The 12,886-nt window shown below is 49.4% G+C and overlaps 4 protein-coding genes across 4 annotated transcripts; 1 reads left to right on the forward strand and 3 right to left on the reverse strand.

The window, feature by feature from the left end:
* Positions 1-63: 63 nt before the first annotated feature.
* On the reverse strand, positions 64-1,916 carry DEU56DRAFT_979587 (uncharacterized protein). Its single transcript, XM_041359752.1, has 5 exons — positions 1,539-1,916; positions 1,452-1,474; positions 1,061-1,381; positions 803-1,006; positions 64-751 (listed from the first exon to the last, which is right to left on the reverse strand). The coding sequence occupies exons 1-5, from the start codon at positions 1,610-1,612 to the stop codon at positions 297-299; spliced, it is 1,077 nt and encodes a 358-aa protein (XP_041210169.1). The 5' UTR covers positions 1,613-1,916; the 3' UTR covers positions 64-296.
* Positions 1,917-2,716: 800 nt separating this feature from the next.
* Positions 2,717-3,376, reverse strand: DEU56DRAFT_754745 (uncharacterized protein; the record flags this gene model as incomplete). Its single annotated transcript, XM_041349847.1, has 1 exon — positions 2,717-3,376. The coding sequence occupies one exon, from the start codon at positions 3,374-3,376 to the stop codon at positions 2,717-2,719; it is 660 nt and encodes a 219-aa protein (XP_041210170.1).
* Positions 3,377-3,933: 557 nt separating this feature from the next.
* Positions 3,934-4,666, reverse strand: DEU56DRAFT_794120 (uncharacterized protein; the record flags this gene model as incomplete). The annotated part of the gene is made up of 4 exons (XM_041352788.1): positions 4,379-4,666; positions 4,279-4,320; positions 4,085-4,186; positions 3,934-4,015 (listed from the first exon to the last, which is right to left on the reverse strand). Exons 1-4 carry the CDS (start codon positions 4,404-4,406, stop codon positions 3,936-3,938), a joined length of 252 nt encoding a protein of 83 aa, XP_041210171.1. The 5' UTR covers positions 4,407-4,666.
* A 6,676-nt stretch (positions 4,667-11,342) lies between these two features.
* On the forward strand, positions 11,343-11,665 carry DEU56DRAFT_911109 (uncharacterized protein; the record flags this gene model as incomplete). Its single annotated transcript, XM_041357253.1, has 2 exons — positions 11,343-11,478; positions 11,514-11,665. The coding sequence occupies 2 exons, from the start codon at positions 11,343-11,345 to the stop codon at positions 11,663-11,665; spliced, it is 288 nt and encodes a 95-aa protein (XP_041210172.1).
* Between the last annotated feature and the right edge of the window lie 1,221 nt (positions 11,666-12,886).

Genomic DNA, 12,886 nt, shown 5'->3' on the forward strand with positions numbered 1-12,886 from the left:
AGGCAAACCATTCTATTACAAAAGCCAAATGGATTATGATCTCCATGGCCAAGACACCATAATATTGAATCTGATTTACATCTCCAAGGCCAGGCTTAAAATCGGAACAACCTATATTATGAGTGTTCCGTTGCTCCTCGAAATTTGACGAACAACCTATTGATAAGAATTATTTTACATTCCAGATGTGTGTACCTAGACCACACCCTCCCCGATTCTCTCCTAATAATCATCGTCAGAACCAGTCATAACCAAGCTAATTTGCCTTGCATTGATTTTGATCAATCCTACGAAGATCAGATACCGGCGCCCTGGAAATCCTGGAAGCGGATCTGTCCTTGTCCACCTTCCTGCTGGGCACCTTCGTGGTGGATTTGTCCTGCTTCATGCGCTTTTTCTGCCGTTTGTTGTTCCGAAGGCTCACCTCCTCCATCCATCGAAATACCCTGGAAACGAATGCACGGTTTTCCCCTGGGAGCTACGCATTCGTCCTGTTGCCCATTTTCACGCTGAACACCCATCTGTCCTGCTTTGTATTGTTCACCTACCCTTTGCTGGGATGATCGTTCACCTGTTTGTTGAGGGCGATTCTCTGTTTGTGCACGACTCTGGCCGGTATCACAACTCTGTGAACGCTCTTGTACATCCCGATCATCGCGTTTCCCTTCTTGTTGACTTCCAGCGCTCGGGTCTTGCTGCTTCTGCTCGCCTGTACCTGCAGCCTCATGACCAGCCTGGGCAGCACTCGAACCTTGATTGAAAGAGTGAGTCGTTGATCTCCGGGGGTAAGTTTCAAACTAACCTGTCATCGCAGGTCCGCTCTTGCGCCCAGCCGCGCCCGTTTTCTCATATCCCGTTCCTTGCGTGTCCTGGCCAATGGCTCCAGCACCAGCAGCCGGGGCAGCAGTGGCGCCGGTACCGGTAACAGTTCCAGTTCCGGACCCAGCACTCGTTTGCTCCCCTACGCCTGAAGTAGCCCCACGACTAGTCAGGGCAGCGCCCGAACCTTGATTGAAAAATGATTCGTCGATCCGGGGGTTAACATTTAGAAACCACTTACCTGTTGTCTCAGGCCCGCTCTTCTCCCGAACTGCGGTTGGTTTCTCATGTCCCGTTCCCTGCTGTTGGCCCTGACCTGTCACCCCAGCACCAGCACCAGCACCAACAGCCGTGGCAGCGCCGGTACCGGTGCCAGTCCCCGCACTCGTTCCCTTGTCAGAAGGCACCGTTCCAGCAGGATGACCTCTCATCCTTGCCATGCCCTCCGCGACCTCAGCACGGCCCTTCGCAGCCACCTCATCATCCTTCTGTATACCAGCCTCCGAACTCGTAGCACGATCAGCCGTACCAAGTGCTGTGCCTCGAATATTTTCGCCTAGCCCTAAATAAATAAATCAAATCGGTTTATATTGGAACACGATGGACTTGGAACGGATGAACTGTCTGCTCACCATGGATGATTTGGGCGGCGCCCCTGTGGGTTGATTCAGATGCGGCTCGACTCGACTCGAATAATGGAATACTGATAGGGAACGTACTTGATCTTATCCCCAAACCCCCCACCACCGCCACCCCCGCCTCCATTCGTGTTTGTGTTCGTTTTCGTAGTCATAGTTAGAGCAAAAGGATAATAATCATCCAAAGCCCCTCACTCGCATCCCCCAAGTCTCCCAAAATCTATGACGCAAATATGCGGTCACCTGCGCTATGTCGCGGACGCAAGATCATCGGACATAAAAAATCGAATTTCAATGGCGTCAAGATTAATCCCGATATGGGACACTAATCTATGATCGAGCACGTGCCGATCATAGGTTGGTGATGGGAAAGTTATTCAGGTCGCGTTTCGCATCGTCTCCTGGACATCGGGGCCAAGCTCGAGAAGGATGTACGCTGATGGCTATCTACAAGGTATGTATATTCATAGAGACATGGAGACTATCTTCCTTGGAGATCGCTGCGTGGATACGACATAGGTGTGAATAAATTTGCGTCCAAACTGATGTGCCGCAGCGTTTGATCTGGCTTACCATCATGCTGCGATGTGCTGCGACGTGCGTGTGGGGACGGGCGGAACATTCCAGCCGAGTGATGATGATGATGATATGATGGTGATCATCGACGTCGGTGCCGCCGAGGACGTTGTCAGTCCAACCGGCCCTAGAAATTGCCGTAATCATGATTATCCAAGACCATTGAAACGCGCCGGAAGTAAAACAAGAAAGTACCCAAGGGCATCTTGGGAAAAACTTGGAAACGATCGTCATTGGTCAATATCATGACATGTATAGGTCTACAGAATCTGATGCTCTACAGTACAACGAAAAGTGTGATATCGACGAGCGACGACCAAGAAAAAACAAACTGAGGCTGGGAGTACACTAAGTCTACAACAACAAATAGCCAGCCGAAAACTATGAAGCCGAAGAGAGTGTGGGCGTATGGTATATAGGATATAAGTGTAACAATAAGGAAACCGGTGATAGGTGGATTTTGTTATATATGATAAAATTACACACAACGTCCATTATGAGTTCCAGTCGTCGTCGATATCTGTTTTTTTTTGAAAAATGCGTCCGTTGTCGTGCGTGGTGGATGATGGGATATGGATATGGATATGGATATGGATAAGGATAATGATGCATAGGGCCCCCGGCGCTCCGTCGCCGTCACCTCCTCCGTAACTGCCTGCCTCCGCTAGTGTAGCAGTGTCCACTCATTGTAGGTTTAGCACCCATGAGTCTGGACCTAATTTCGTGCTGGACAGCCCCATGAACGTGGTGCGCCCCATTAAGAAATCTACCCGCTTCAACCCCTTACGCTGCTCTTCGGCGTACTCCTCAGCCGATGAGGCGCGTAAACACCGATGGTGGTACGTTTCTGCAACGCTGTCCCGTACGTGCTGGCTGGGAGCAGCTTTGAACTCCTCGCGCGTCCCTGGTGTGCGGAGGAAGCGGTAGAGCTGGGTAAGGACGTCCTCGACGGTGACATAGGGATGTGTTGAGGCGCGAATTTCACAGCGCCATGGGAGAAGATCGTTTTGGAGAGAGAGGACACGGATGGGTGGGTTGGTTGCTGGTTCTGCGAGGCAGTAGGAGTCAAGATTGATGGGTGATGCACGGATGTTAGCGGAGGCGGTATTGGGCGGGTATGAGACGTTGTAGTTGACTGGGAAAATGTAGGGGTGGTAGGCAAGGATAGGGTGGATGGCAACGGGGACCAAGGGCATTAAAAACCCCCCCAGGTGAGGGGGCGTAGTTGGACCACTTGAGGATGGTAACGACGACTCTGAGAAAGTCGGTGAGGGGGTAGATTCCGATGGAGGCGGGGAGTAGAAGATGTTCTCCTCGTTGAAGTGGACGTGTCTACCTGGCATGATGGTAATAGTCTCTGTGGTAGTAGGGGTAGGTGATGGGGTTCTGCTAGTGCGCTCTATTATAGCTGGACGCGGACTGTAGTCGTCCGTAAAGAGAACTGTGTGACTTGTGTGAAAGTCTGGTGTAGAGAGGATGGGGAGAGCGAAGGGATTCATGTCGACTTTATATATATGTTCCTGGGCGCAGTTCGTAAAAGGTCAACACATAGCCCGCTGCCGACAGGGGACAGAATTGAGTTAAGCTTCAATTGAGTCGAAAGAGACAAGACGACGAACCAGGCAGGCACTTTTGACGGGACAACGACAGTTGGGAAAATGGAACTGGTTCAATAACACAGCCAGTCAAAGCGGGTCATGTGCTCGTTTCCCTCTTACGGCCTACCTAGTACGGCAGCCGACCTGTGATCTATTTGCAGCATAGCTTTCCCCCTCCATAGCTTCGCATCCCGAATGCATCGGTCAGTGAGTGATTGGATCTACAGCAAGTAATGTTTTAATCAGTGAGCCCCATTCGACGAAAGTTGCAACTTGGTCTCTCACTCGTGTGACTTGACTGTTCCTACTGAGTTTCCTCTTTCGTCATAGCCTGAGTCACTGCCTCTTGCGCAACCGAACTGAGACTTTCTCTTGGCCATTGCGGTGAGTGCCCTGAGTATACGCTCAAGACGAGTCAAGACGACGCTGACGATGCCTGTCATGATTGCATAGCTTTCGCCAGCGTTACGATGATTGGATCCCAGGCAATCCCCCGCGATGAGGCAGTCCAAGGCGCTTGGGGTGATCCAATCACCGATAGAAACTTGGTGTCAGGTATATTTTTGTTCCACAGCCTTCGAATAGAGCGCAGTGAGCTGACGTGGCACTACGTATACCCCGCCTCTTCATCATATGATATTCCGCAGTACCAACGCTCAACATAAGCGCTCCTAGGCCTAGGAAATGTCGTAAGTGATTGGATCACAAGGTAAACATTTTGGTCGTAAATCACTGATAAGGACATAGTGCCGGCGGGATGCCGTCCGCGTATCATTGTAATGCAATGGAGTCCTAAATATGCGCGACGTCATCCACCATAATGCCTTGCCCGAGGATAACACCTGTTCTCATCGGAGCATGGGGCCCATCCCCCCTTTTGTGAGCTGTCATGCTCCGTCGGCTCAGTTGAGCTTCTATCTGTATTGTACTTGCCACTTGAACAACGCGCTTGTCCTGCTCGCGTAATTTTTCTTGCTTTGTAGGCGCCGGCTCCATATAGCCTTGTCTCCGAGCTCCACGACACAGATTGCGTGGCACTATGGATGAGTTCTGTCGGTCAAGAAGTAACTCCCCTTATTGTTATCACACCGCCCACCTTCGAATGGAAACATTCCGCAGATATAGCGAGCTTCGCGTCTCTATGAGTCGGGCACAGGTATGCTGCGCCTAAAGATCCCGGACGGCGCTTCGGTAGCCTCGGCGTGGGGATGTCTGTACGGAACAATTTATTCTCCACAGGGGGCACTTCCTGTGTTTGTCTTTCTCCCACTATAGGTCGTCGCATCGTTGACATTCTGGGAAACCGTACCGAACTGGTTCGCACTACGCTAGGGCTGTGGGTTATGGCAGCTCGCATCTCCATATCTGGGGATATTTCGTTGTATTCTGCATGTTCCCCTATTCCACCCACTTTTACTAATTTATCATGTCGCCGCCTTCCTAGGTTCGTTATCATGAAAGTGATTCCTTGGTTCACGGCGGGTCACGGCTCGCCCCGCAGCTGAATTTGTTTCGAAACTTTTGCATGTGATTTTTAGTATCTATGTTTAATGGTTTGTGGCACTAGTGAGCGCTATCCCGCCGCGGCGCCCAAATACCTTGGCCTTGCAGCATTAATATTTATCATCTTCTGATTTATTTCTAAGCCCAAAACATTTCATGATTCATCAGCAAGGACAGTCGACCTTGGAGAGCCACGGTCTCGTCCTCGGGCTATGATGCCCCACTGTGTGATTTCAATTCCAAACTGCTTTCCATCAGTCCCTCCGCTCCAACCGTGTTTTCGAAACCCGGTGCAAGCTTCTTCTAGCGCTCTACAATTTGTCTCCGACGAATATCAAACCAAATCAATGTCAATATCCAGCCTCCATCAAGCGCTAAGTCGGTCACTTATTTGGAGTACCGGTTACGAAATAAACTCATTGTTTTCGTGTCAGGTATACTAGGGTATACTATTTGGATACGTTTTTTTTATATATCGCCAGGTACCGCCTCGATGACAATCACCTCCTGTGCCTCGACGGAGTTTGCGGACGGATGGATGTCGATGGATCACCAACACGACAAAACATCGCAGTGCCCTTGATTCCCAGGTTTCATGAACGCTGATGAACGTTCCTGTTCACCTTGGCAGAGGGTTACACACACGATCACGGAAACCTTCATATCCGACCCCCAAACTCCAATCCAACCCTCTCCTACGCTCTCAGAGTTCAAACTCAATAATATACAAATCATAACCATGAGCGGCGAGCCCTGCTGCGGACGATCGGTGCGGAGTCCGGAGATTACATCCCAAATGACACTTAAAAGCGTCTTGAACTTTGAATGTTCGCCTCGTGGTGAACGCGCTTGAAGTGGCTCATCACATCGAGTTTTGGCAGATCGAGGATGATTTACATTAACATTTTTGTCCTCGTGGGTGATCGCGATTAGAGATCTTCGTTTTGCTTGCGCTGAGCACGTCATTGTTTGCTTGCTCGGGGGTGGGCGCTGATGTTGGCACATTGTCTACAGGTGTCGCTCCGACTTGATTGATGGGGTTGTTGCTGAGCCGCAGTACTCATTGTATCATTCTTGGCTTGATATCAAAAATCTGACATTGACTAGGAGATATATGTGATACCCGAAGACGGAGACAAATATAAACGTGACAGACGAAGCCAAAAAAAAGAATATAATGAGGAAAAAGAAAGCCCTACTGCGGTCCGCGAGTGAGCAGAAGCCGAAACTTTGACAAACAAAAATAACCAAACCTTGGGTAATACCGTAAGAGACACCGAAAAATCATCAAGGAAATCCACTCACCCAAAGGTTGCTGCGCCTGATATCAGTGGAACTCGATGAAACGGTTCACGTCTGGGATCATCTATTGATGACGATCCACATGGATGCTCCATGACAGGCACTGCCCAAGTCCCATCGTGGTTTTTTTTCTACAGCAAGTCTCGAACCCTATCCACAAAACCTGATATCAGATCGTGGGGTGATCAAGATGATTTTTGTCGTTGTGTAGAAGACCATCAGTTAGCTTTGATTATATTTGGAAAGTCTCCTTGATAAAGTTTTTTTCGGCGCGTGCGCCTGTAATCCAGTCCTTCGCTACGCCCTATTTGATGTATATTAGCGGTACATGGTGCGCAGAATGAACCAGAACGTTCCCAGAAATTTTGATAAGCCACAGCGAAACAGCAGAATCGGACGTGAGAGATGCACGAGTGGCCGTATCAGTATCAGCTAGCTTTGATTGCGCCTGGGATTGTCAATTTGATAGTGGTTTGGGCGCGCGGTTGAACTAGTCCCGTGTTCGCCATATGCGACGGACATTAACAGTACATAGTGCACATTAGGAACAAGAACGTTCCTCCTGGAATTAACCGGCCCATGTGGTTTGATAGCAGAAGTGGAGATGAGTAGTGGTGTATGCGTGGAAGGGTGGCTGCGCATTACAACGTCTCATCATCTGATGTGTCTCATCATCTGATGTGTCTGACATCTGCAAGAACATGGGGACTCGGAGCATCAGCATCAGCTCCACATGGACACAGTGAGATCGTAGGGAAGGTATTACCGTGATCAATCATCATAGTAGAAAGATAGTTGCTTGCGTGATCATGAATGCATGACTGGAACAGAAGTGACGGCTCGTACCAGAAAGTTGTGTCAGCCGGGAAATTCCTTCAGTCCGACAAGGCACAAGCGACTCCGTGACGTGCACCAGCATGTAGGTTCAGATCTGGTTCAGATGTCTGGGCCGAGGTATCTGCGCTCAGGGTCGAAACTAGGGAGGCCGCGACTGTTGTTGTCGAGTCATACGCGATCCTATGAACCCTAGAAATGAAGCCTGCAGGCACAGTCGGAACGGTAGCTCACTCAAGCGACACCCCCCGGACAATTTGTTTTCCAAATGGAGCGGGTTCGAAGAAAATTGCACAACTCGTTCCTCGTCTATCATAATTAACGACCCGTTTCAAGCTTTTGCAAAAATCTACTCACATATGACCCTATACCACGTTCGCGGATTCCGTTCACGGTCATGACCCCCGTATTTCTTTTGGTTCATGCTTATGCGTTGAAGCAGGTCAAAGCAATGCGGCAGATCAATAAGTCACCGATCAGGTCGGCCCGAAAACATTAGATCGGAACTACCCTAGACTGCGATGTCAGAACTTGTCAGAAGAGTTCTTATTGTTCTATTGACGTACCTGAAGACGAATAGGTGTACTCGGATTGAAGTTACCCTGTACGGGGGGTACGAGACACCAGATGGAGAACGCATATGCATCTTTCCCGTAGGTATGCAGACTAAGAAATTCGTAACAAGTTGTTTTCACCTGTTTTCACCCCTCCTTTGAATTCAAGTGCATGGTAGCAGAAATGCTCACACAGGAATCTGTGACCAGTCACTTTCGCTTATATGGATATGGACCAAGACCAAGGTACAAAGAATGCTGATGATGGATCGGCGGGGCGTGGGCCACATTTGAGAAGAGGACGCTGATGTCTCAGCATCGACTTGCGCTGCAGACGAGAAGGACGCGTAAACTTGACTAAGGTCCTTGTAGTGAGCTGACAATGGAAATAATCGAGGCTATGAGCGAGGATTAAGAGGGACCATGCATTTGGTCCTGATGACCCGGGGAAGGACATTCTGGTAAAATGAATGTCATAGAGCATGATTGAATAACACGCAGATGTATGATCGGATTTGAACGTACCGTATGGATGAATACTGAGCAAGTTATGCTTCGACTATTAGTGACTAGTCGAGGCCCATGGAAGGAGAATTCGTTAGAACAGGCCAAGCTTTGCAACTTTCGGATTATTCAGATCTCAGTCAAACCTCCTAAATGGTGGCGAGCCGTGCACAGTCGGCACGCCCAACGAAGGGTCCATACGTGTGGATCGCCCAGAAGCGATTTGAATCATTCCTGCTCGAATTTTGTCAGCACTCCCCTACTCACTCAGCACTTGCACGACCGAAATCCCCAATGTCCGACACCTTCAAACTGCCACAACCTGTTTCCGTACTACGCGCTCCAAGCGCACGTCTCGATACTGGCAGAGTTGACGAATCTGAAAACGGCAACAACGTTCAGATACATGGTACAGTCAAAGCTCCTTAGTTCAGGGAAAAGATGCTCTGGCAGCGGCTTGTTGCGGCAGGCATCTTTGATAATTTTCCCACCCCTTTGCCCTGTCTGACTCTCAGGCTTGCTCTTTTCCTTCCGAATTGTTGAAGTCGTTCGTCACGTCTGCTGCATTTGACTGACTTATCTTGTATTCGACCTCCCATATGACTCGGAGTCTTGCACACCGTGACGGTGCGCCACCTATGTTCTCGCGACACTCTCAGTTGGCATCAGCTCAATCGGACTCGTATAGAATGAACATACTTTTCTGGGCATTTGGCGTCGTTTTCAGTGGTATGAATGACACAACTTGCCGGCTCACAACTTGTTTGCTTGATAAGAGTAGCCCATTGGCCAAAAGGGACGCTCTAACACTCGCATGTGACATGTCACCTGTAGTAACCTCAGTGTGCCGTTGTAACTAACCGTGGCATGGCCCATTTCTTTAGACAGGGTCCCCCTTCAAATGAACTCCGAGTCTATCCCTATTCCCATCTTGTTATATACCACTCATTCCGCGCCACTTGACCCATCCTCAATTTTTTTGACATTTTCTTCAACACACCATAATGGACTGTAGCCAAGATATCAAGCTTGAAGGCAGGCAACTCCATACGACCTTGGTATTCATTTCATGATCCTCTTGCTCTACCTACAGTTATGAGCGGAAACAATCTCCAAGTTCCCTCCTGCCGCATACCCGCAGGCATTTACGTGTCCATTTACGTCGACTCGAACAGATGCTGGAAGTCAGCTGTCCGAGTCCTATCATACGATGCGATAATTCTGTAGCGGCATGGGGCGATACCGTGACCTTGAAAAGACTTCCATAGAGACTTGCGGACGTCTTTTCAGTACTCACTGTCCATTTGCAGATCACTAGATGAGTCACCCAAATTATACTTGGAGATCATGACATCCTTCGAGCTTGACCGAATGCTGGGACGTGGAGAAGACGTCGGTAAACTTGAAATGTTGACATGAGCTGCTTGGTCGTGGAGACGAACCTTTCGGTGAGTAGTCTGCTTCACATTCGTGCCTGTCTATTAACTTGGAGTCGTAGATCTTTTCTTTTCGCCCATTCGCAGTGTCCAACCTTCTCTGACGCTGAAGGTCGCTGTTGTGCAGACTCGTGGAAATCAGGATGGTGCACTGTTTGATGTAAGCGAGACTAGCTCCCAGGCCTTCGGTTTCTACTAACGAAAAAAAAAGTAATCTGTAGTCCATTCGCTCGACGCACATACGCAGGCCACACACGACTTGCCAAATACATGCTCCACAGCATCCATCAGGGTCAGCGACACTCTGGCGTGGCAACTCCAGGTCGTTCTGATCCAGTGTCCGGTCGGCCATCAGGACCACAGTGCCGCTCTCACTAACCTTGCGTGGGCCCGCCTTCAGGGTTACATTCACAAGGATCTTCAAAACATTGACTCTATTACATCTCTATTCCGCGACGCCCTTGCATTGCGTCCGCAGGGCCATCTTGATCGTCCCTTATCTCTATATCATCTTACTGAAGCGCTGATTTGGTGCCAAAATGCTGGTGCCAGCATCGGCGAAGCCGCCCAACTTCGCTATATGCCGTAAAAATCTACTACATGCGGCGGAACTCGTGGAACAGGGCCGTACCCAACTGTGGTCTTTGGCCTCTCGATTCAGGACTCCGCTTGACCTCCGTTCCACGAATCCCGACGTAGCCCACAGGTTCTCAGAGCTCAGCAAGCGCGTGTCCAGCGCTCAAGGTTCTACAGTCAGTGAAGACGGAGCCGCAGCTGACGTAGCTGATATGACGGTTTCGAGCGATTCCTGCTCCCACCCTCATACAAGGCAGCGGCAACATGCCAGGGCCTAGTAATCATCCTCATTGCGTGTAAATACTCGTGCAGTGCCATTATTGTCCCGACATCAGGGGAGCCCCGCCACGTGTCTTCCCGGGTCTCATTCTCGCAGATCTGATAAAACTCAAGGAAGACTTCGCTCAGGCGATACGCCATGCGGCTTGCATGCGCCCAGAGGAGCCGAGGAAGGAATTGCGGATGCTCCTGCGGACCGTATGGGACGAGATCATACCGATTGTTAACATCCTCCAACATGACCTGAAATTGCGACATCGATCTCGAATTTGGTTATGTCCGACAGCAACCTTTACGACCATACCTCTCCACGCAGCTAACCCCTTTCGGATGAAGGCAGACTGTTTTGGACTGGGGGCATGTCTTGGAGATATATACATATGCTCTCACACGCCAACACTTTCGGCCCTGATCAGGTCTCCAGAGACAATGAAGACATCTGTCACTCGATCCTTCGCAGCGATAGGACAAAGTCAACCAGGTGCAGGGCAAGGCACGGTGCTTACCACTGTCGACAGCGAGCTTGAGCTTGTTCATTAACTTGTTCCGCCCGACGTCAAATTCACTGATCTTTCTGGCGACGAAGCCACATAGGCAGGTGCACTCGAAGCTTTGCGGTGCAACACCTGGGTACACCTCGCTTGTCACGGCAAACAGGACCGTGATGAGCCTTACAATTCACGTTTCGCCATGAGAGACAAACCCATCACTGCTTGACATATCATGAAGAACGATGCTCCGCAAGCTGAGTTCGCATTCTTATCGGCGTGTCATACCGCCGTCGGTGATGAGGACACGCTCGACGAGGTCATCCACCTCGCAGCTGGTCTGCAATTTTTCGGGTTCAAGAGTGTCATTGGTGGGTGGTCGACGATGCTTTCGCAAAACACGTAGTGGAAGCTTTCTACGATAATATATCTAAGGATTTGAAGGGGGGCCTCATGAACTGTACGAAGGCTGTATCAGCACTCAACTGTGCTACGGCTGCTGTGAAGAAGAAAGTGCCGCTCGAGCAGAGGATCGTTTTCATTCATATCGGTGTGTAGTTCTATGTCGTATTGCTTTCGAACATTCCAGACTGTCTGATACAGTGCTACAAATTCTCTTTCATCCCGTTGGTGTATCTGTTGTAGATTACCTTGATACTAAAGCTTTGAATTGAATCTTTTCTCGTTGTATTGCTCGGATAATTGAAATGTGTTGTTTATACACTCTGGAGGACTATATGCTCCTGGTTCCGAACGACTATTTTTGTTTTATTCGGTCTACCAAGAGGAGACTATGAGTGTTAGTAAAGTTCTTACCGTTGACTCATTGTTGCTTCTTCACTCGCTTGAGTCCCGCGGTGCTTGGCCTTCAAACCATTCTCTACGTTCTGCACCACAGAATTTTATCTCTGATAGTGCGCTTCCTAAGTAAATTCTCAGGCCGACGCTAAAGCAGACAGGGATGGACGCTCTCCATCTACGTCCCCAAATCACAAGACTCCCTCTGGTGCCGGCATCACATTTTTGCGGCTGATATGAATACCCCCTCGGCGACCGACTCTGCCGACTGCCTATAATTTGTCCCAAACTGCATGCCGCTAGCGCAGAATCCACGACATCGACTAGAATTCATTGATGATGATAAATATCACATCAAAGATAGCTCGTGGTCCCTTTAACGCAGATACGTCAATAGCCAGAAAGGTCTTATAGCCTTGCCCGATTCCTCAAATAATGCCTTTGATGACGATACACATGGAGGTTCGATTACAGGCACTTCCAAAGTCCCGTCGTGGCTACACAATTCTTAAACATTGTCAACAAATACTGATATCAAACTGCTCAAGATGGATACGGACTGCATTAGTGATTTTGATTTTGATTATGTTTGAACTTTGAAGTCTATTTGATTTGTTTTGGCGCGCGCTTGTAACCCGGTACACAGCGTGGATTTGGCACCAGAACGTTCCAGATTTGATGAACCTAGGCGAGCAAGGGATCGGATTTGAGCGGTGCAAGGCCATCAGCGAGCTATGATTATGGTTAGGGCCGTCAATTTAATCAAAGTGGTTCTGGCGCGCGAATGTAACCCAGTCCCTATAGTAGCTAGACCTTGTTCGCCGTGTGCAATGTAAATTAGTGGTGCGTACGTAATGTACATTAGGAACCAGAACGTTCTCGCTGGAATCGGTGAGCCTACGCAAACAGCGGAAGTGAGCAGTGCACAGGTGGCAGGAGCGGCTGCACATCACAACTTTCTTATCATCTGACGAGTCCGGC

Source organism: Suillus clintonianus, assembly GCF_016758775.1.
Source record: "Suillus clintonianus strain FC179 chromosome Unknown DEU56scaffold_23, whole genome shotgun sequence".
Taxonomy (NCBI): domain Eukaryota; kingdom Fungi; phylum Basidiomycota; class Agaricomycetes; order Boletales; family Suillaceae; genus Suillus; species Suillus clintonianus.

Bases quoted from the DNA above. Each gene is read 5' to 3' on its own strand.
- DEU56DRAFT_979587 (XM_041359752.1), bottom strand. From the start codon at position 1,612: ATGACTACGAAAACGAACACAAACACGAATGGAGGCGGGGGTGGCGGT. The intron at 1,382-1,451 runs GTGAGCAGACAG...TTATTTATTTAG, and splicing joins CGCCGCCCAAATCATCCATG to GGCTAGGCGAAAATATTCGA. The intron at 752-802 runs GTTAGTTTGAAA...CTTTCAATCAAG, and splicing joins GAGCGGACCTGCGATGACAG to GTTCGAGTGCTGCCCAGGCT.